At 48.0% G+C, this 21,802-nt stretch overlaps 1 protein-coding gene across 1 annotated transcript; it reads right to left on the bottom strand.

Annotated features, from left to right (window-relative positions):
• Positions 1–3,368: 3,368 nt before the first annotated feature.
• Positions 3,369–21,628, bottom strand: LRRC52 (leucine rich repeat containing 52). The gene is made up of 2 exons (XM_021698462.1): positions 21,007–21,628; positions 3,369–3,694 (listed from the first exon to the last, which is right to left on the bottom strand). Exons 1-2 carry the CDS (start codon positions 21,626–21,628, stop codon positions 3,369–3,371), a joined length of 948 nt encoding a protein of 315 aa, XP_021554137.1.
• Between the last annotated feature and the right edge of the window lie 174 nt (positions 21,629–21,802).

Here is a 21,802-nt window from a genome sequence, read left to right as displayed (position 1 = left end):
AGGCCCCTGCCCACCCCCCATGTTCTATTGCTTGCCCAGTTACAAAATCCAGAATGCCACGCAGTTCTCCCTGCCTCTGTGCCTAGGGCCACCGGCCACCTGGCTGTCCACGTCTGAAATTTGGGCTCCTTCCTGAATTCCTTCCTCTTTCTTATAATCTTCTACTCATTCTTCCCCTCATCTCCCATGTGCAGTCGCTCAGGGAATTCTGTCAACTCTCTCTCTGACAAAACTCTTAAATTCATCCACTCCTTTCTGTTCCCAGCTGCCACAGTCCCTGCTCCGTCACCCTCATGTCTCGCTCCGAATACTGCAATTATGCTAGCCTCCTCACTTCCTGTCATCCCTCGCTCTGCTAGCTTCTTCACTTTGCAGCCAGGCTGAGCTCCCTAACATACAAATTAACCCACAGGATTCTCGTGCTTAAAACTTTGAGTGCACCTCAGGGCCCGCGGGGGTAATTTCAAATTCCTGAGCATGGTGGGGTCGACGCAGAACATAGTTCACCATGGCATTGTGTCTTCCTGGCACACAGGCTACAATTACTTGCCATGAAGGTTGGAGCCATGTGACATGTGAGGGGGAGTGACGTGTCACTTCCAGGCCCAGGAAGTTAGGAGCTGCGGGCCCAGTATACCTCTTCTCTCTTCTGCAGGGGGCCTCCCAGGCCCACGTTCTAGAAGCTGTAGTTACAGGATGGAGGAGGGCTGCCCTACCCCCAGCAGACTTTACCTGAGTGAGAGATAGGTGTTTGTTGTGCTAAGCCAACGAAGCTTTGGGGTTGTCTGTCACTGTCGCATAGCCTGTCGTGACCTGGAGTAGCTCAAGGGATGTATAAGGCCCTCCAGGGTCTGGCCTTACCTCTCCCACTGATATGAGTTCTCCTCTCCTTTCCTTGGACTCTATTCCAGCCATGCCCTGCCAGGCTCTTTCCTGCCTCCAGGCTTTGTACACGCTGTTCTTGGTGCTTAGAACATCTCGTTACTCAGCCCTGTTTGCCACGTTGCCTGGCTGACCCCAACTCAACCTTCAAGCTGTAGTTTACATGTCTCTTCCTCTGGGAGCTTTCAAGAGTCCCCACTCCCTCCTGGGTGAGGTGCCCCTCCTTTGTGTCCCTTAGCACCCCGTGCCTGCCTTTCACTTCCCCCTCTGTCCTGAAGTCTCCTGTTGACTTGTGTCTCTGCCGAACCCGACTCTTCACTCCCTGAGCCCGTTCTCTGTGGTGTGCTTGGGGCCAGTCATGGGAGGTGCTCAGTCCGTTTATTTTGGTGGGAGGATCCAGGGCATCTTAGAGGACAAATTATTGTGAAAAACTGCAATTGTGATTTCTTTTGCCAGGACTTTCTTGGTATTTTAAATTCCTGAGGGACCGCATTGGTTGGTCGTTGGGGGAAATAGTCTCTAGTCAGATGCAGCTGGCCTGACTTTTGGTCTTACTAGCTGTGTCATGTTGAGCAAGTTACTTAACCTCTGAAGCCTCAATTTCATTATCTGAGGGGAAGAAGAATAATAGTACCCACTGCACAGGCGGCAATGAAGTGAGTTGATACATATAAGCACTTAGGACAATGCTTGTCCAATAAATGTTAGATATATTGTTAAGAATATCCTAAATGCAAATGTGGCTTTAGATCCTGGAACAGAAAAAGGGGAAAAACCGGTGACATCCAAATGAAGTCTGAAGTTAAATCATAGTACTCCAGCTTTGGAATTTCTTAGTTTTGGCAGATGAACCACTGGAGTGGGACATAACTTTAGGGGACACTGGGTCAGGGGTACGTGGAACTTCTCTGTGCCATCTTTGTAACTTTTCTATAAGCCTAAAATTCTCCCAGGATGTAGTATCATTATGATACTCATTTTATTCTCATAATATCCCTGTATGATGTAGGCACTATAATGATTGCCGTTTACAGCTGAAGGAACCGAGGCACAGAGAAGTGAAATAGCTTGCCCGTGGTCACCGCTCACAGTCCGCGTAATGGAGTAGGAATGATTGGTGGGTTGGGGTTTCAATAGAAGGCGATAATAAGCCCCTGTTTTGTGTACGGCACCCCCCTACGTGCTGTGTCAACAGAGAATACCAGGCGGTCTCTGTCCTCAAGCTCATTACAAGCAGGAAGGCTAAGTTCACACAGAGGTAAGGACAGAATCGGAGATAGGAACCTAGCCCCGGATTCAGGAGCTCATACTCTTAACCATCACACTGAACACGTCCCGGGGAATCATGTGGGATCCATGAGGGGGTTTCGGGACAGCTGGCTTTGTGGGTAGGGCCATGGATGGGAGTCTTGAAGGGTCTTCAGGTTGAGCTGCCCCGTCTTCTGCTCCCTTTCCCCTCCTCCGACCAGTCCGGGGAGGTGGATCACACTGGTACACACTTGGCTCTTCTGTTTAGCACTTCATGAAAGACAGCAGCTCGTAGAGCATGGGGCATGGGCTTTGGGGTCAGGCAGCCCGGGCTTCAGCAACCGTTCGGCTTCTTATCAACTGTTTGATCCTGAGCTGATTACTTAGCCTCTCTGAGCTTCAGGAAAACGAGGGTAACAGCGACCACCTGACCCATTGTCGTGAGGGCCGACCCAGTGAGAAAACACGTACAAAGCTGGGTACGATGCCAGGCGCTTGGTAAGGCCTCAGGAAGCGGGGGCCGCCTCTGTGTGCCTCACTCCTTTGTTTTGTCCAGGGCGTACACGATGAGCCCTTGGCCATGTTGCTAAAATTTCCTGGGGAGGCAGCTTCATGGAAAGAAAAGAACGTGGACTTTGGGGGGACTGTGCTACTGACCAGTCTCTTGTTTAACCTTTCCGGGCCTCGATTTTCCACCATAAGCTAATGTCAGTATTATAGGCTCTAGTGACAGTCTTGAGATGGGGTGTGAAGTTGGCCTGTGGACATGTTTGGACGTGTTCTCTTGATGTCAGTTCTTGCCATTGTGTCTTGCAGTTTTCTCCATTTCATTCACATTAATCGTGACTCATCCCAGACTGTTTGCTCTCTGAGGACAGGTCCTCTCAATCTTAGGTTTCTCTCATCCCTCCCGCCAGCACTTAAGTTAGAGGCATAGTAAGTGTTCATTAAATGGGAGTTGGCCTGCTTTTGTGGTGGGCTTCCTCAGCATTTAGCTGCACTTTTGCACCAGCTTCCTAGACTTTTCTAGACTTTGATCTACGCCATCCCGCTGAGCTCAAGGAAGTGCCTGGGAGCTGGTTGAGCAGGGAAGGACCAACTTGTGAAATGGCCACCAAACATTTTATTTGTTTTGTTAAATAGTATCTAAGACAGCCATGAGGGAAGGGGAGAGGGAGGGCGAGCGAGAAGGCGGGGAGCCTGGGGGAAAGGCATCATCGGATGGCAGTCTCTGGCAACTAAATCAGCTGAGGGAACCCGTCCTGGCCTGAGGCCACCCTGCTTTGGAAGATGCGCCCGCTGCCGTCCACCCTCTGCCCGTGCTCCTCCTCGGCATCGTCCTCGCTCGCCTTGCGCCGGGCGTTCTCGTAGAGCACTGCGCACATGCCCGTGAGCCAGGCGGCCACAGTGCCCGCGGAGAAGATGCAGAAGCCGATGAGCAGCAGGAAGATGTAGTCCTGGCGGTCCAGGTGAGTGATGCACATGTACCGGAGCGGGTTCCCCACCTGCGTGATGGGCCACCCCGCCAACTCCGCGGGCTCCACGCACGTGGCGTTTTGATCATCTGCGAGGAAAAACACAGCGGGCAGAGTGCTGAGAGAGCAGAACGGCCAGGGTCCCAGGTCCGAAGGGGACCCGGAGAAGCCATGTGGACCCTTGCTACTGAGAGTGTGGTCTGCGGGCCAGTGGCATGGGTGGCAGCTGGACCTCGTTAGAGATGCAGGCTCTCAGGCACCCCCCAAACCTCCCGAATCAGAATCTGTGTCAACAAGGGGACGGACGGGCACAGTCAGGTTTGAGACATACTGCACCCGCGCTGCTTCTTGCCCCCGCCCCCCTTCTGATTTCGCTGCAGTCAGCTTGCCTCCTGAAAAGGGGCTTGGCTTCTTTTTTTTTTGAAGATTTATTTATTTATCTGAGAGAGAGGGTGGGGAGGGGCCAAGGGAGAGGGAGAGAGAGAGAATCTCCAGCAGACCTCCCGCTCAACGCGGAGCCCAATGCCAGGCTGGATCTCTCGACCCGTGAGATCATGACGTGAGCCGAGATCAAGAGTCAGAGGCTTAAATGACTGAGCCACCCCAGCGCCCCTGCACTTGGCTCCTTAAGGATCCTCCAGGAACGAGACACCACAGCAGGGGCTGGGAGGTTGGAAACAAGCAAGATCTCCACAGAGTGTTGACCCTCCACAGAACCCCCCCCCATCAATATCCATCGCCTCCCTCTCCCCTCCCTCTTCTTGGCTCCCACCTCTCCCCTCCACCTGTCCCTTTCCCTTCTCCCTGGCCTGAGTCCAGCCAGGGACCATGAAGGCGTCACACCCGGCTCAACTCTCGGGAGGGACAAGATTCCCTGGAAATGCCTCCTATGTGTTCTCCACTCAGGGAATCGGGGTGTGGGGAGCTCAGGGAAAAGGATCACCAGTAGGAGAGGCAGTTCTGCTTCTCAGCGGTGAGGTTGGCATCACTGGCTCATCACACCATCTACATGAGTCTTCAGTCCTTTTTAGCAGCTGACTCAGCTGCCTGGCTACTTCTCCGAGCCCCTCCCCATGTCAAGTGCCGTAGACTTGAGTGTATAACAGAAAGCAAAGTGGGCTCTGGGGGAGCCAGACAGACCAGGGTTCAAATCCAGACTGTTACTTACTGCTTTTGTAAACTTTGGCAGGATATCCATTTCCCTCTCTGAATCCATTTCCTCACCGTTACACGTGCAAAGAATGCTACCTGCTCCCAGGGTAACTGAGAGGATTTAATTGCCACAGGCGAGGACGCAAGCCACTGTGCCTGGTGCTCAGTAGTTGCACACAGAACTCAGAGCTTTGCCCTCAGCCTTGCCTTTTCCTAGCTCCATATGCTCCGCCACGTTGATGCAGAGGTGTGTGTGTGTGTGTGTGTGTGTGTGTGTGTGTGTGTGTGTGGTGCCAGGGGAATGTATCCAGCAGGCATTACATAAATGAGCTCCAATGCAGGGTGGAGACCAGGGCTTGAGATAATCATGCTCAAAATTATAATAGCAGCTAATATTTTCCAAGCTCTGATTACATTCTAAGCGGTATATAAACGTCTCGTTTCATTCTTATAACAACTTTGACACACGCAATTCTATCATTCTGGTTGCACACATAAGGAAACAGACTCACAGAGGTTTCTAGATAACCTGAAGGATCTAGGCAGGAGACAAGACACAGAAGACGCAGACCGAGCTGTCTAAGCTTGTCTGCAGAAGTGGGAGACACAGACAAGCTAGTGCGGAGCTGCAGGTTATGTGAATGCATTCCTATCCTTGGTGACCAAGGAAGTTAGGGAAATCGGGTTTGCACAGGGGAATTAGAGAAAGGAGTACGGAAGTGAGCTGAGTGGGGAGGAGGCTGTTGGGCCTGGGGGCCATCGAGTCCCCTGCAAGCTGGAGAGCATTCCCCTCGCCCCTGGCACTCCTCATCCCTTTGCCGGTGCACCTGCGGTGAAGGTTTGTTACTTTCAGGAAGATGGTCCGAAGGCCGTGACGCCTTTGAGGACTGGCTCTTGGTGGAGGCTGTAGACGCAGGACTGGAAGGCAGCGTGGGGCAGTCACCTCCACGGTGTGCAAAGATTACAGAGGGAAGGAGAGGGAGAGGTCCTCTTGGGGGACCCTGCCCCAAGGGGAGAGCTCTCAGGAGAGGAAAAGGGGTGGCGGCCGGGGGCTCCATTACACTTGCTGTCAAGAGGCAGGAGCCCAATCACACCTGGAGCCCTCTCTCCACTCAGCCTGGCTGGAGGGCCTTTGGGGCTTGCGTCACCTCCCCTAACTGCCAGAGACCTGATATGGGACAATACAAAGAAAGATGTATTGGGGAAAGGAAAATGTGGGATTCTGTGGGTTGGGGGTTTATCTCCTTCTATCTTAAGAAGATTCAGCTTTCAAACTGGGGCTTTAGCGGCAGACTAAACATGAAACACTGAGTCCCATTGGGGAGCATTACCTTGAAAGGGGCAATTAGCAGTGATTTGAAGGCTTTATTAGGTTGCTCTTAAGTGCGGGATGTGGATGTGGGTGGCTCTGCGGGGAGGGAGACCTGGGGTTTTCTACCGCTGCATTCTCTCCCCCTCCCCATTCCCTAGTCATTGCCAAGGTGGGAGCCCTCCTACCTCCCTGCAGGTCTCCCTAACTCCACTTTTCCCATTGCCCAGGTCTGGACCGGTTCACACACCCCCGCCAGATTTCCCTTCCTCAAGCACAGCTCTTCCCAGGCAAACTCTGGCTCAGAACCCTCCTCTGACTCCCCGGTAGGCCTGAGAATAACATCCAGACCCCCTGGCCTGGTGCTCAGAGCCCTCCGCACCTGCCGCCTACTACCTCGCCATCGCCCTCCCCACTTCCTAGCACTCCAGTGACCCACCCTTTGCTCCAGTCAAATTAAACTATTAATTCCTTGATTGCATCTTGCCCTTACCAGTAGCTAGCTTTGGGACACTGCTCTTTCTGTATCAAATGCCTTTTCCTCCAGTTTTTGCCTCACCAAGTCCTTCCTAGCCTTCAACATGTGGTGTGAGTAAATGCACTCCCAGGAACGTTTCCACAGCCCCCTCATCCTCGTAGCTCAGACTGCATGGGATCATTCCCACTCCTGGACCCACCATTGCATTCTTACTGTGCCTGTGACACTCTCCCTCACTTGGGGGCTGTTGGCCAGAGAAGGAGTGTATCTTTTCTCCCCAACCAGACAGACAAAACTCTTGAAGGCAGAATCCGTGTCTGATCATTCTTGTTCTTGTTAATAAGGGGTATCATTTATTGAAAGAAATACTTAATTTGGGGGGGGATTTTCTAGTAATATATATATATTTAAAGATTTTATTTATTTTGACAGAGAGAGAGAACACAAGCAGGGGGAGCGGCAGACAGAGGGAGGAGCAGGTCCCCGCCGAGCAGGGAGCCTGATGTGGGACTCGATCCCAGGACCCTGGGATCGTGACCTGAGCTGAAGGTAGACGCTTAACCAACTGAGCCACCCAGGTGTCCCTCTAGTAATATTTTTATTGTTGAATTCTACTTTAATTCTACTGTGGTCAGAGACATACTCTCTATGATTTCAGTCCTTTGAAATTTATTGAGAATTTGCTTTATGGCTGAACATAAAGTCAATTTTAGTACGTTTTGCATGTGCCCCCAAAAGGTGTGTATTCGGTCTTTGCTGAGTGTGTTGTTCTACGGATACCAATTAAGTTGTGATTTTATACAGGTCTTCTGTATATTTGTTGACTTTGTTATTTATATCTCTACTGACTTTTTGTCTATAAAAACTTGTCTCTTGGTTACTATTAGTCTATTAATGGTCTATTAGCTACTGTGAGAAGGATGTTCAGGTCACCAGTTTTGATTGTGCATTTACCTACTTCTTCATATAGCTCTGTCATGTTTTGCTTTACATATATTGAAGATATGTTATTAGATGTGTAGAAAGTTCTGTTTCCTCTTCCTGGTAGATTTACCCTCTTCTCACTGAGCGACCTCTCTCGTTATTTCTAGTAATGCTTCTTGCCTTAAAGTCTACTATCTTTGACATTAGTGTGGCTCCATCAAATTCCTTTTGGTTAGTGTTTGCCTTGTTTATCTTTTGCCATCCTTTTACTTCTAATCTTTCTATGTTCCTATATTTAAGACATATTTTTGTAATCAGCATGTAGCTGGGTTTTGTTTTCCATCCAGTCTAGCAAACTTTGTACTGTAATTATTCCTTTAACATTTAATGTTAGACTGACACATTTGTTTTCAATTCGTCCCACTTATTTTTATGTCTCTTTCTCTCTACTTTGTTGGCTTTTATTTTATTATTTCATTTCCTTTTCATCAGTTTGATAGTCGTACATTATTTTCCTATTCTAGTTTGATGTCACTAGAGATTATAGACCCATCTACCGATCCTGGAGTGCCTGATGTGTGCTGGGCATCACAGAAGGTGCTTTACAAAATTAAGCTCTACTCTTGACCACCTCACCGAGCAGTTTTAATTATTCCCGTGCTATAAAATGAATAAATTGTTTATCAGTTATTCCCTTTCTGGCTCTTGATTTCCTTTCCTCTGACAAAAGGCTACCAAGTACTGTTGTACATGCTGTGCACTGCACAACTCCAGGGCCTTCATGCATATTAGAAGCAGGTGAGTAGCCCCCATGTCCTCCCTCTCTCAGCCCCATTCCATGGGCCCAGGGCATTTGTCCCAGTTAAAGCTCCCAGGTACAATTACAGGTGTCATTAATGTTTAAATTCTTCCTGCAAATAGTTCCTAAGGAAACATCACCCACCAGCTTGTTTGTTTCCACACATAGCATGTTACTCCCAGGCAGAAAACCTGTTTGCCAGAATCATGTGTCTGCAGGAGCAAGAGTTTCTGTGGCTCAGAATCACATCTGTTAGTGCAGGAGCCCAGAAAGCCTCCCTTTCAGAAAACTGGTATGAACCCAGTCGTTCTAAGGCAAACTGCTCCTTTCTTCGCCTGCAGGGACTACAGTTCTGCCCTGTGGTCTGCTGCAGGTTCCCAAGGAGCTGTGTGCAGGCTCTGAGCCCCTCGTGCTGGTGCGCTTGCTCAGGAACCATCTGGGCTGAGTGGAGGGTTCAGCCCCCACATGGTGACAATGTACACTGAAGGGTAGAATTTGGAGACTCCCTTCTCTACTAAACTGCACCTGCTACTGAGAATGCAGCACTGGTTTCTATCAGCATCACCACTTTGTCATAAGACTTCCACCTTGAACCCCAAGAAAGACCTGACCTGATTCTCCCATTTCTCCTTATTAGGCCCTAGCTTGCCCGAACGTCACTACATGTATAGTTCTTGGTCTTATTTTTTTTCTCCAGCTGATTATGTATTTGCCAAGGAAGTGGATTTATGTCCTACTCATTTGTCTGCCTCTTCCCACTAGATTATAAACTCCATGAAGACATGGATTTTTGTCTGTGTGGTTCACTATTATACCCTTAACACCTAGAACAGTGCTTCAACCATACTAGACCTCAAAGCATGGCTGTTGAATGAATGAAATGTTATCTTATTAATACCTGTTGGGGTCAATGTCATTGACAAAATGCTCAGAGGATAGTGAAACTGGGGAGATAGAAGACCATAGATGGGTCAGCTAACCCCTTGCCACCTTGGATTACTCTACGATAGACAAATACTAATCCCACTTCCCTTGTAAGAGTTTGGGGAAGAGTCACTGAACCAAGGAGTGTGCAGTCCCAGAGGAGTCAGAAACAGGTCCCCAGGACCAAATGGAGGGATAAGTCTTGAGCTGGAAAGGGGCACTCTTCTGTCCTCTGAGACTACAGAGAAGGAAACGAGGGTAAATGCAGATGGGGACAAGTGAGGATGCAGGTGCTGTGGGCATGGCATCAAAAGGTACTTACTTATTACTACTCCCAGTTAGTGTTAGAGAACTGTTTGAGAGCAGAGGCCCTCTTTGTTCGCTTTTGTCTCCCTAACACTTGGCATATAGTAGATGCTCGATAAATGTCTGTTGAATGCATACAGGAGAGAATGGGTGGGCTATTAGTCTGGCCTCATACAACAGTTCTTAAACTCTTGTGTCTTTGGTCTTGCTCTTTAGGACCAGTTCCCAACTGGAATTTGAAGGGACCATGGTTATATTTTGCTACACTCTGGGTGGCCTAGAGGAAATGACTCTCTAGAGGGGAACCTAGATTGGACCACATAGCAGCCCCAAAACACCAAAGTCAATCAACCAGCAAGGCCCCTTTCTCAGACCCTCATGCATGGTCCTCTGAGCATTGGCTTCTACCTTTCCTACCTAGAGCTCCTTTTTTCTCATCACCTGTCTATCTCTCCTTGATGGCATAAGCCCAGGTTCAGCAAACTCCATAGGCCAAATCCAACCTGCTGCCTATTTTTGTAAATAACTTTTTCTTGGAACACACCATGCCCATTTATTTACATACTTTCCATGACTGCTTTCAGGTTATAGATGGCCAAATAGAGGAGTTAGAGCAGAGGTCCACAAAGCCTAAAATATTTGCTATCTGGCTTTTTATAGAAGGCAGTGCTGACCCCTTGTCTAAACCATCCCTGGCATCTTGAAAATGTAAAGATTTGGATGATTTGGGCTTAGGCACTACAGTTCTTCTCTAGTACATTTTTTTTCCTTGGATAAAGCGTCCATATTTTGGTAAAGGTTAAAAGTGATTCATAGACTCTTGGAACATTACAGGAAAGATCTTCAAATCCAGCAAGTTCAACCCGATTATTCCTGTACTTTAGAGGGTCTTTAGGCTATAGGACTGGTCTTTTTTTTTTTTTTTTTTTAAAGATTTTATTTATTTGACAGAGAGAGACACAGCGAGAGAGGTACACAAGCAGGGGGAGTGGGAGAGGGAGAAGGAGGCTTCCTGCTGAGCAGGGAGCCTGATGCGGGGCTCGATCCCAGGACCCTGGGATCATGACCTGAGCCGAAGGCAGACGCTTAACCACTGAGCCACCCAGGCGCCCCTGAGGACTGGTCTTTTGTATAAGGGGTTGTATATGGGCATGATCTACAGGTACGAAGACCCCTTTTCCTCCTAATCCCTTCTTGTGCACTTGTCAGTACCCGGCATAAGGCCAACAGGAGATAGAACCTTTCATTCCACCAACAAAATAAGGCTTAAAGTGTATAGTCTTCTGCAAAAGGAGCTAACAACTTAAGCCCTACCCAGGGGGAAACCCTCGTTACCACCTTTCTTGAGTAAGGTTTTGATGGGGGCGGGGAGTCAGGCGGCATGGCCGGGCTGGGGGATGGTACCAGTTGGTTCATGGAAGCTAAGGGCAAATTCTTGTTTCTTCTCAGTTTGGTCTAGAGCTGGGCCTGCTTAATAACTACCCATCTGCTCAGAAAAACCCAGGTAGTGGACAGTTGTCCTCATGGATAAGAAGCATTTTAGAAAAGCTCAGTAGCAGAAGCACCAATCACCAGTCACCCAGGCGGAAATTTTGGAGCTCTCCTTGCTTCCTCTCTCACGTCACGGGCCGTATCTCCCACACAGCTCTCCCCCTTCTCTGCGCCCCATGTGGGTCCACGGTCACCACCAAGAATTGTCCCAGCAACGGCAGTAGCTAACAGTAGTTGAACACTGACTACGTGCACTTCTAAAATCCTCGTGTGGGTTATTTCATTAGCACAACAACCCAAGAAATAGGTACTAACTTAATGCCATTTTACAGGTGAGGAGCGTGGTTCTCGTGTAGACTGTGGCCCAGCTGGTAAGAGACCGAGGCAGGATTAAAAACCAGGCAGTTTGAATCCAGAGCCCATCTTAGTTTTGCCTGTTCAACCAGGAGTATGATCATCTCGAGACCAAAGGGATATTTTAGGATCGCCTAATTGGGTTGGTGTTACAGAAGCATCAGAGAAAACAGCATGAGAAGCACTGGGTATTATATAAGACCTATGAATCACTGACCTCTGCCTCTGAAACCAATAATACATTATATGTTAATTAATTGAATTTAAATTTAAAAATAAATTTAAAAAAATGAATTGACACACAAGAAAAAGAAAAAAGAAAATAGCGTAAGAAACTGTGTACTTTTCTCGATATAAAGTTATTCTTTGTCTTTTATCTCACTGAAAGGAAAAGAGGGACTCTCAGGTGGGCCCCTCGATTCCATTTGCCCCACATCCTCACACTCAGGCCCATGCGTGCTCACCCGCGCTTCCTTCCCAGAGGAGGGGCCCTTCCCTGTTTAAGGCTGGCCTTCCATTTGGTTCTGGAGTCCATCCATTCCTGGCTTCACATCAGTTATTGCCCCTGTCCCAAGTCTTTGCCCTGTATGACTCCTTCTCAGCAGCAGATAAACACATGCACGGACCTCTTTGCTCTGAAGAAAATAAATACCCCCTTTATACAGTTCTCCTCCATCTATCACCCTATCTCCTCAGTCCACAGCCAAGTTCCTAGAAGAGTTTACATGTTTTTTTTTTTTTTCAAGTAAGCTCTACACCCAACATGGGGCTTGAACCCATGACCCTGAGATCAAAAGTTGCATGCTCCATCGACTGAGGCAGCCAGGCACCCCAAGTTTACATTTTTTTTCTACACCCTTTTTCTTCCTTGCTGTTCATTCTGTAACCCACTGTCCACTCCCATCATGCCACTGGAACTGTCCAAGACCTCAGGGACCTCTTGGTAGCTAAATGTGATAGACACTTTTCAATCCTTACTTGACCTACTTCTATTCTTTGAAACTCTTCTTCTCTTGGCTTCTGTGAGTCCACCCTTCTCTGATATCCTTTCTTTTATACTGGCTGCTCCTGCCCAGGGCACTTCATGGATGGCTCTTTTTCGCCCTTCCAGATGTTGGCATTCCCCAAAGCTTCTGTCCTTGACCTGTTACTCTCCCCCACCCCCTTTCTAAACTCTTTTGCTGCCTTATCTCATTCTTTGTTTGGTTTCAGTGATCACCAGTGAGCTGATGATTCTCAAATATATCTTCTATTCTTTATTCTGGATTTCAGGTCAGAACATCCGAAGGCCTCCTGGTTCACAGGGACCCTCCCACTCAACACGCTCAAGATGGGACATGGTTCTCCCTTAAGCTCCTTGCTGCCCCTCCTCCGAGAGTGTCCATCCCAGGGAAGCCTCCAGAGCTGTTCAAACCAATTCTTTCCTGTTGTTTTCCATATCTCATTTATTCATTGATTTTCTCAATAAATATTTATTGAGCCTTTTTTCTGTGTCAGGCCTTGGGCTAGTTTCTGAAGATTCAGACATGTTCTTTGCTCTCATAAACCTTACTGTCTATCAGAGAAGATAAATTTTAAATATTCAAATCTATTAATTACTTAGAATTGTGCCAGAAGTCATGAAGGGAGGACTGGGAACTTGGGAGGGTCTAGGTTAGTCCAGAGTCCTATTGCTTCTACCTTCTATTTTATTTTATTTATTTATTTTATTTACTTATTTAATTTCTTTGACAGACAGACAGCGAGAGAGGGAACACGAGCAGGGGCAGAGGGAGAGGCAGAAGCGGGCTTCCCGCAGTGGGGGAGCCCGATGCGGGGCTTGATCCCAGGACCCTGGGATCATGGCCTGAGCCGAAGGCAGACGCTTACCGACTGAGCCACCCAGGCACCCCCCTTCTATTTTATTTTTTAAAGATTTTATTTATTTATTTGTCAGAGAGAGAGAGCACAAGCAGGGGGAGTGGCAGGCAGAGGGAGAAGCAGGCTCCCCACTGAGCAAGGAGCCCTACGTGGGACTCAATCCCAGGACCCTGGGATCGTGACCTGAGCCGAAGGCAGACACTTAACTGACTGAGCCACCCAGGCATCCCTGCTTCTACCTTTTAAATGGTTCCTTATGACCTGTCTAGACTTCTTCATCTGCTGCTATGGGCCTTTCCTCCCTTCCCTGGATGCCCACAGGAGCCTCCTAGCCCTGCATCCAGGCTTGCCTGCCTCCCAGAGCTTCTCAGGATGCCCTGCATGTTCCCCAGAGAATCCTCCAAAGGCCCTTCATGGCTGGATCCCTGTTTCTCTTTCTAGCCACATCCATACTCTGCTGGATTATCTCCAGGCTGGAGAGCTCTTCACTTCTGGAGATAAGGAGACTGAGGTTGGCTGCTTTGGCCAGCCTTGCACTGCTGCCTTCCAGAGGCCTGAGTGGTGCTGGGTGACCAGAGAGGCCATGCACAGAGGTCTGGCATTTCTGAGCTCGAAGAGACTTTGGATCACCTACTTTCAGGGATCTCAAGTGGGCTGAGCTCAAGAGTGTGTGAGAATCACTCAGGATCCTTCCTAAACTGCATGTGCTTGCCACCCACTCCCTTCTTGGCTTTTCTGGGTGGTTTGGGACCACTGACCCAGTTGTGTCCCTCCTAGCCCCTCACTGTCCCCATGAGGCTGCTTCTCTGGCTCTCAGCAGGTGTTTGTGAGAAAGTCGGAGACATAGGCTGGCAGAGCAGCTGACAGCCGTGGAAACGTCTGCGGCCCAGCTGTCCCTTTCTGCGCGTCTGGTCTTTGCAGCAATTTCTCTGACGGAGAAGATGGGTTAGCATTAATCGTGGAAGAGTGCGAGGACCTGAATTCATTCTGGAAATCTAAGTCTTGGCACAGTAGTAGATGACTTTGTACTTGGTGGGTTGAAATGGGGCCATTATCCTATTACAGCAGCCTTGAATACAGGATGAAGTAGCCTTGGAATGAAACTAAGATGTTCTCCGCTCAAAATGCCCTCGAGATGACGTGGACCTGAAACAGCACATGACCCAACCCATCTGCTCCCTGCAGATGTCCCTGAGTGGCTTTGTCCCCTGCTTCTGCAACACTCCTGCCCAGACTCCTCTTTGATTTGTGGGCCCCACCATCGGGTCACCCAGGACTGCTTAAGGACGATAATTTCAGAGCTGACAGAGAGGGACACTCTGTCCCCAAACTACCCCCACTTCCACTCCTGGTAGTCTGTCACTTTCCGAACTCTCACTGTTTCTTGTTTCTGTCACATTGCAAATGCCCCTTGAGGGAGATATGTCAAAACATTATTAGCCACTAACACCTTGGTGCAAATCAATTTATTCACTAGTGGGAGCAGTCGCCGTAGATCTAGAATGGAAGCCATTGTCATAGGGTCTCTCGAAATATGGCGTAAGGATTTGCACTGTCCAAAACCGGATTCTCTGGATACGGGGCCTGGGGTTCCTAACGCTCACTGGAATTTGAGAACCACTGGTTGAGTGGGCCAGGCCTGGGAGGATAGTCTAGGGCACTGAGTCCCCTGGGGATGGAGGTATTATTCTAGTCAAGTAGATGATACTTAAGATAGGAGGTAGGACAGTGCAGGAGTTCAAGGCTGTCTGCTTCCTAATTATGTGCATGTCCTAATTATGTGACTGTGGCCTGCTTCTCCAGGAATGTCTCCACGTCAGCATTGATCCATTGCATTGCCCATCTGGGACCCTGTCTGCAGATCACTGCTCTCCTCCTACAGTTAAGTGCACTTTATCTTTCCATTTAGGTCCATAGACTACCAGCTAGAAGGGGCTGTAGAGAGTATCTAATCCTACTCTCTTTTTATTTCAAAGACAAGTGAGTCTCAGAGGGCAAGGGACTTGCCCCACATCACCCAGTGGCATTGCTGGGACCAGGACAGGATCTCTTGGCTTTCAATTGCATTTTCTCTCTCTTATATCCCACAATTGTCTTATTAAAGATGGAAATTATGACTTCTTTTCCCTATAATGGAAGCACTCCAGCCTTATAATACAATGTTGGGCATATAATGAACATACAACAAATATTTCAGAGTCGAATTGACTAGGATGTGTCTAAGAGTAAGGAGAGGTCATGGCATGGGGGGGTGGGAAACACTGAATCTGGATGTCAGGAGATCTCCGTGTTGGGCTTGGCTCTACAGCCACTTACCTGTAAGGAAGTGAGATTCTAAAGTTCCAGCTGAAGCATCTTATATTAAAAGGCAACCCTGACCCATATGGTGGCCAGTGGCCATTCATGGGGCTACTTACATGATTTAAAACAACATAAAATTAAAAATTCAGTTCCTCATTTGCACTAGCCTGATTTCAAGAGCTCCACAGCCATATGTGGCTAGGGGCAACCATATCGGACAGAACAGATATAGGCTATTTCTACTGCAGCAGAGACTTTAGTTGGACAGTGCTAGACTAGACTTTGGGAGAAGATAGGATGGAGGCCAGGAGCCTTATGTCCAGAAGCCTAGAGTTGTGTGAGTTTTTAAGAGCATCTTCAGAGGCGTTCAACCCTGTGCTACTAGGCAGCTCTCTCCTGGGAAGAGCTCAACTGCCACTCTCACCTTCAAAGAGCATTAATGCCTGGGAAATTACAGTTCCAGCCAGGAATTAGTCCTCCTATCTGCTGACCAAGGCCAAAAAGAAAATGGAATCTTTTTAACTCTGCATTGATCAGAGCATCCGGGTGACCAGCACTTTATAACTCACCTCCATTTCTGCTGTGATTTTCATGTTTGCAAAATGAGTATGTAAGCTCTTTGAGGATGGAATGGTTTTCAGTGCATCTGGTGAGTATATCATTGGAGGGTTTCTTTTGATGAAGACCTTTAATAATAGCACCAAATCTCTTGCCAATGTGGGAAAATTTTGATATTCCTATTCAGTGTAGCTTTATGATGAAAAAAGGTGAATAAAACATTTAACCTTCTCTACAGCCCCTTTATGGGGGTGAACTGAACCAACATGGGACATAGGGGAAGAGCATATTACTGCCTTCACACCTTTTAAGATCTCCCCATTTCTTTCCTGGACCTCAGCTTCCTTCAAGATTCCCCACTGTTGCAGAATTAATCTTAGCTACTTGTATTTCTCAAGAATTCACTTCTGCCTCTGATGTGAGAGCTGATAAAGGCTTGAGGGCACTGGTATTATTCAGCCCAGGAGTTCATATATTTTTGCAGGGTCCTCTTCAAGATTTGGGCACTCTTGGGGATCCAAAGGTGTAAATCTCTAATGGCTAATTTTAGCTCAGTGGTAGGCAGTGGATGGGGGCAAAGTCTTCTTCAGATAACAAAATCACACCATGTAGGTGACTTCTTGCTTTCAAGGCCATGTCTGCCCCACAGTTGGACCTCCTTGCCCTCATCCCTTGAAAGCTGTCTGCATGTCCACACCTGTTCCTGCAAGTGGGGCTTGTCTTTAAGTAGAACTCCAGTTCCAGATTCAGGTGACTCAGGAAGAACCACTTTGCTACTACTGGGCCCAGCCCTGAGTCTTATGGTCCAGGCTGAGACGAAGCCTTGATCTGGGCTTCTGGTTTTGTTCCCCAGTCTGAAATCTTGTGTTCATAACTTGCCTAATATCCAACTCCCTCGAAGATTCTCTCTGTCCCATTTTCCCAGGGATTAGAGCCCTGGGACCTGCTGCTCACCTTTCAACGTCCTATCTATATCCCCCTCCCCCCATACATCCTTATAGCCATGTTTCCTGGATGGGGTACACTGTCCTCTCGTTCCATGTGTGCTGAGGCTTCCTGAAGTCTACTGCTTATCCCGGGGTCACCTGACTGATGTCTGCTACTCTCTTAAGTACCCTGTATCTTTCTCACATCTGCCAACCATTCGTTTATTGAATGCTTTTTGGTATGCAAGACTTAATGCTAACGGCAGTTTGTAAGCGTTCTCATCTCAGCCGCCTAGATAGGTTGGTTCTATTATTATACCTGTCTGAAAGATGAGGAAGTTGAAGTTCAGAGAGGTTAAGTAACTTCTCTGATTTCCTATAAATAGCAAGTGGCAGGGCTAGGGTTATAATTCAGGTCTGTTTCACTCCAACCTGACTCTTTAACACTGGGCTCCCCTGCCTGCACGCTGGCTGTCCTTTCCCACCTGCCACTGAGGCTGTCCCAAGTGCCTGCTCCACCCGGTGGGCACATGGTGGCCTCTTTTGTCCTGCTCTGCCCAGTAGGATAGTCCTGCTGTCCCTGACTGGACCATGGGACATATATGGTGCAGATGACCATAGTCATGTGGGTCTCCACACACAGCTCAAGGTTCCCTCCATGAGCACTTGTTGGGCACATGATAGGACTCAATAGATGAATGGATGAACTGAGTGGTAGCATGGAAGCTTGCTTTTCAAGGGATCTCTATACTGCCATCCTACTGTCATGCTGACCTTAATACTCTCCCACAGGGAAAATCTCCCAATACTAACGTTCATATCTTCCTGGGTCTAAAATGAAACCCATCTTTAATTTGGATTCTTCTTTCTAAATAACCAGGTTACTCAGCTCATTTCATAGAGATTCGTCTTAGATCCTGCAGTGTGGGTACATGGGGAGAGAGATGTATACGCTCTATTTTAGAACATGCTGAAGATCACCTTTTGATAGCCAAGGTGGTAAAAGAGGTGGGCCTAAGCTTGAGCGTTTGTCAATTGCAAAGATATTTCCACTTAACAGAGGCATGAATCATGTGAGAGTCACACAAAAGAAATATCTTCCATTGTGTTGAGGGCTGGCTCAAGGGCAAGAGAAGCATCTAATGAATTCTACTGTGTGTGCCTCTTCACGTGCGGGTGTGTATCTATATATTGATGTGTGTATGTGTGTCATGTATGTGTAATATGTGCGTGATTGTGTATGTGAGTAGGTGTATCTATAGGTATGCGTGTATGGTATGTGTGTATGAGCACATCTTTGTGCTTATATGTATGTGGGTATATGTATGTGTGTTTGCACATGTGTTTATGTGTATGTGATGGTATGTGTGTGTGTGTATGTGTGGGAAGGGACAGTCTGACTGACTGAGATGCAAAGGTGAGCAAATACTGAGGTTAGGCTCCTACTTTGGGAGTTTGGGTAGGTTGGGATGAACTTGGGCTTATAAGGAGCATGCAGGCATGTAATGAATTTATGATGGCTAGAGCTCATTATCCAATGGAAATGATCTTGGATGAGTTCCATGTGTAGTCAGATAGGAAGTAAAGTTGTAATTTAGACGCTGTGGCCATATGCTTATAACATGACATATTTATAACTAAACTGACTTACAGGATCATAGTTACCATGGAATTCAGGGATTTAAGATATTGTAGTCTCATCAAAAAAGACCTGAATCAGGAGGTTCAAATCTTTTTTTTTTTTTTTTTTGCTACTTCCTAGCCATGTGATTTTGGGCCAGTCTGTTTTCTCAACCCTGTCACGGCATTACCAATCCTAGCCTCTTCCACAGGCCTAGGGCACAAAATTTAAGGGTTGGTATGACATTTAAAGTAAAGAAAATGAGACCGCATGTGTGAAAAAACTCTAGCAGCTGCAAAGCTCTCTACAAAGATAAATTGTTCTATGTCTGGCCTTGGGCTCATTAGTGTTTTCAAGAGATAACAATTATTAGCTAGGGCAAGGAGACCATAGTTCTGCATGAAGTCGTCTGGCTGAGTTCCTCTAGGCCACCAAACAGCAGAGAGAGATGAGCAGATCAGCAGTTGTTGTGGGTGTGAGTTGGGGGCGGAGTGGGGGGCTCATACTGGCCAGTGGATAAAAGCTTTGTCTACCTCAAAAGACAGACTCTTTGTTCATGAGGAGCTTATGAGCGTGATAAGATAGATACCCGCTTCTGGTGTTTTTGAAAACACACAGTGAAACAGATCCGGTTTATAATCCCAGTCAATTCTGGAATGAAATGAGTCAAGGAGTCCAAAGCAGTCATCCTGAGCACTCTGAGAAGACACAACTCTGTAAGCAGAATCTTGATTGAGGGAGATTTGGTGGCAGGTGAAGCAGCAGGCTTTGGGACTGGGGAAGAAGCCAAGCTACGTCACCCTTTTCAGCTAGGGTAGGAGGGCCTCCTGGCTACTTGGTGGCTCTACTCAAGGAAAATATATACTTATGGTGGGCAGGCAGCAAGAGAAGATGAAGCTTCTTCACAGGCTAGTTCCCAAGACAACTGCTCCTCTATTCTTTTATGATTCGTCCTCTTAAGAAGATGGTCTGATGAAGTTCTTTCCTTTTGATTTATTCTAACTCGGACTGTGTACCTGGGAGCTGGGCCAGGTGCCCAGGGCACGAAATGTAAGGAGCCACCCACTCTTACTGTCTCCCTGAATTTTGCATCCCAGGAGGCTCGCTTGCCTCACCATTGTCCAGGCCCTTCCTGGAAGACATGTTAAGACCTGTCCACTGGAAGGAGGGCCACGAGAGCACATTTTCACTTGCCACCACCATTCAGCTCCCTCTCCCCCAGGCCCCCCTAAAGCCTATCATGTTGGCCAGGAATCTTTCTGGGATATGGCCACCTGGGCAAGAACTTCATGGTGGAGGCTTCAGCAGGTGCTGGTGCATGAAAATATTTTTCAAGAACAAACACACAGGGAAGGGAGCTGGTGCATGAAAATATTTTCAAAACAGCCACTCGGGGAAGGGAGAGAAAACATGGTTTTGACAGGGTTTGAATCCGAAGTCCAATTTTACCAGATTACATCCGTGGCTCCAGGTTTTCATTTCCCATTTCCTTGAAGTCCTGAGTGAAGGTGATGTTGGTAGAGTGGGATAGTTGGAGGCTGAGGATGGGACAGAAAAGTCACTGAAAAGAAGAGGGGGTTGAGGCACCGGAGCGCCCAGGGGACCATGGCAGAGGGGTGGCAGCAACTGGTTTGGAAATCTACCAGGTAAGACTTGAGAATCTGCCCGTGAGATTGGAATCTCCCTGTTGGACAATGTGGGCACTGGTGACCTGTTCTTCATGGATGCACGCCATTCCCTCCTTCCTTATAGGGTTAGCATCTTGAAGACAAAGGAGCCATCAACAGCCTCTCTTCTCCTTTCTCTCCACTCCCACTCTCACTGTCTAGGGAGCTCCTGTGCCCCTCCCTCTACCTCTATTGAACTTTCTTCTCTGTACATCATATTGTCGGGTTTTGGATGGCCTATGCATGACTGAATTCACTTTCGGATCTTAGAAAAATTCAGTCACTGAATCAAACAGATTAAAATAGTCCACCAATGGAATACAGTGTCCCTGAATTTGTTACTTTGCAGTTAAAGAACTTGATCATTTCCACACATACCATTTTACGTTGACACAACAGCTCCATACGCTGAGCCATATTATTGTCCTCACCTGATGGATCAGGAAACTGAGGCTCAAAGACATTGTCTGTCCCTAGGGCAGTCAGCTAGTAAGTGCTGAGTCTGGGACCAGAACTCAGATCTTTGGATTCCTACTCCAGAACTTCTCTGCGGACCCTATTGCCTCTCCAGTCAACCCCAGGTGGATCCTGCAGAGCAATAAGAACGCTTTCGATCAGCTTCCCCCAGAGTTTTCTCCCATCCTGACCATCTTTTGACTTTACCTTTTCTGGAACCCATTCCTCCTGCTCCATCACATCCTCCTCGTCCCCACACGCAATCAGACCCTCACCTGGATGGTTCAGATGGGACACTATTAAGTAGATGGTGAAGTCTAGGAAGGAGCAGTTGCATTTCCATGGGTTTCCACTCAGATACAGGGTCTGTAGTGTTATGAGGTGTTGGAAGGCAGCGTTGTCCAGGATCTGCAGGCCGGTGTTTCTGAGGTCCAGGTACCTCAGAGAGCTGGTGTTGGCAAAGGTGTACTTGTTCAGAGAGAACAGGTGAGGGTTGTTGGAGATGTTCAGCTGCACCAGGTTGCTGAGCACGGAGAAACTGTATGGGGAGATCAAGGTTAGGTTGTTGGAGCTGAGATCAAGGTAGATGAGTTTGAAGACCCCGATGAAGGTATAATCCATCACCTCACGAATCAGGTTATTCCGACAGTCCAAGTAAACAAGGTCACTGAGGAGTCCTAGATTCATCGCTGGCAAAAACGTGATGCGGTTATCATTCAAGTATAGCCTCCGGGTGCTCAGGGGTACATCAGGGGGGTACTCGGCTAACTGGATCCCTGTGCAGATCACTTCCTGGGCTTGACACTGACAATTATTTGGACACTTTGACCCCGAGACCAGTCCCATTCCAAAGGAAAAGAGTAACCACCCAGGGCCAGGGCCTGAAGCAAGGGACATAGTAAGAAGCTGCAACTGCCCTCCTTCCACCTTCCTGCGGGCGCTGTCCCTCTGATCAGAAGCCTGCCAAGGGGCGGGGTGGGGGAGGAGGGGTGCTGGAAAGAACTGTAACACTCTAGCTTTGTGCAAAGCAATTTTCCATTACAGGAGAACTGAACAGAAGTTGAAACGCGA

Source organism: Neomonachus schauinslandi, chromosome 6 (assembly GCF_002201575.2).
Source record: "Neomonachus schauinslandi chromosome 6, ASM220157v2, whole genome shotgun sequence".
Lineage (NCBI taxonomy): Eukaryota > Metazoa > Chordata > Mammalia > Carnivora > Phocidae > Neomonachus > Neomonachus schauinslandi.
The sequence above is the reverse complement of the archived record's forward strand: the minus strand, read 5'-3'. Positions and strand labels throughout refer to the sequence as shown.

What these genes read in the sequence shown, in the direction of transcription:
- LRRC52 (XM_021698462.1), bottom strand. Translation starts at nt 21,628, where the DNA reads ATGTCCCTTGCTTCAGGCCCTGGCCCTGGGTGGTTACTCTTTTCCTTT. An exon ending in GTCCCATCTGAACCATCCAG is followed by an intron (nt 3,695 to 21,006) that starts GTGAGGGTCTGA and finishes TTTTCCTCGCAG; the next exon opens with ATGATCAAAACGCCACGTGC.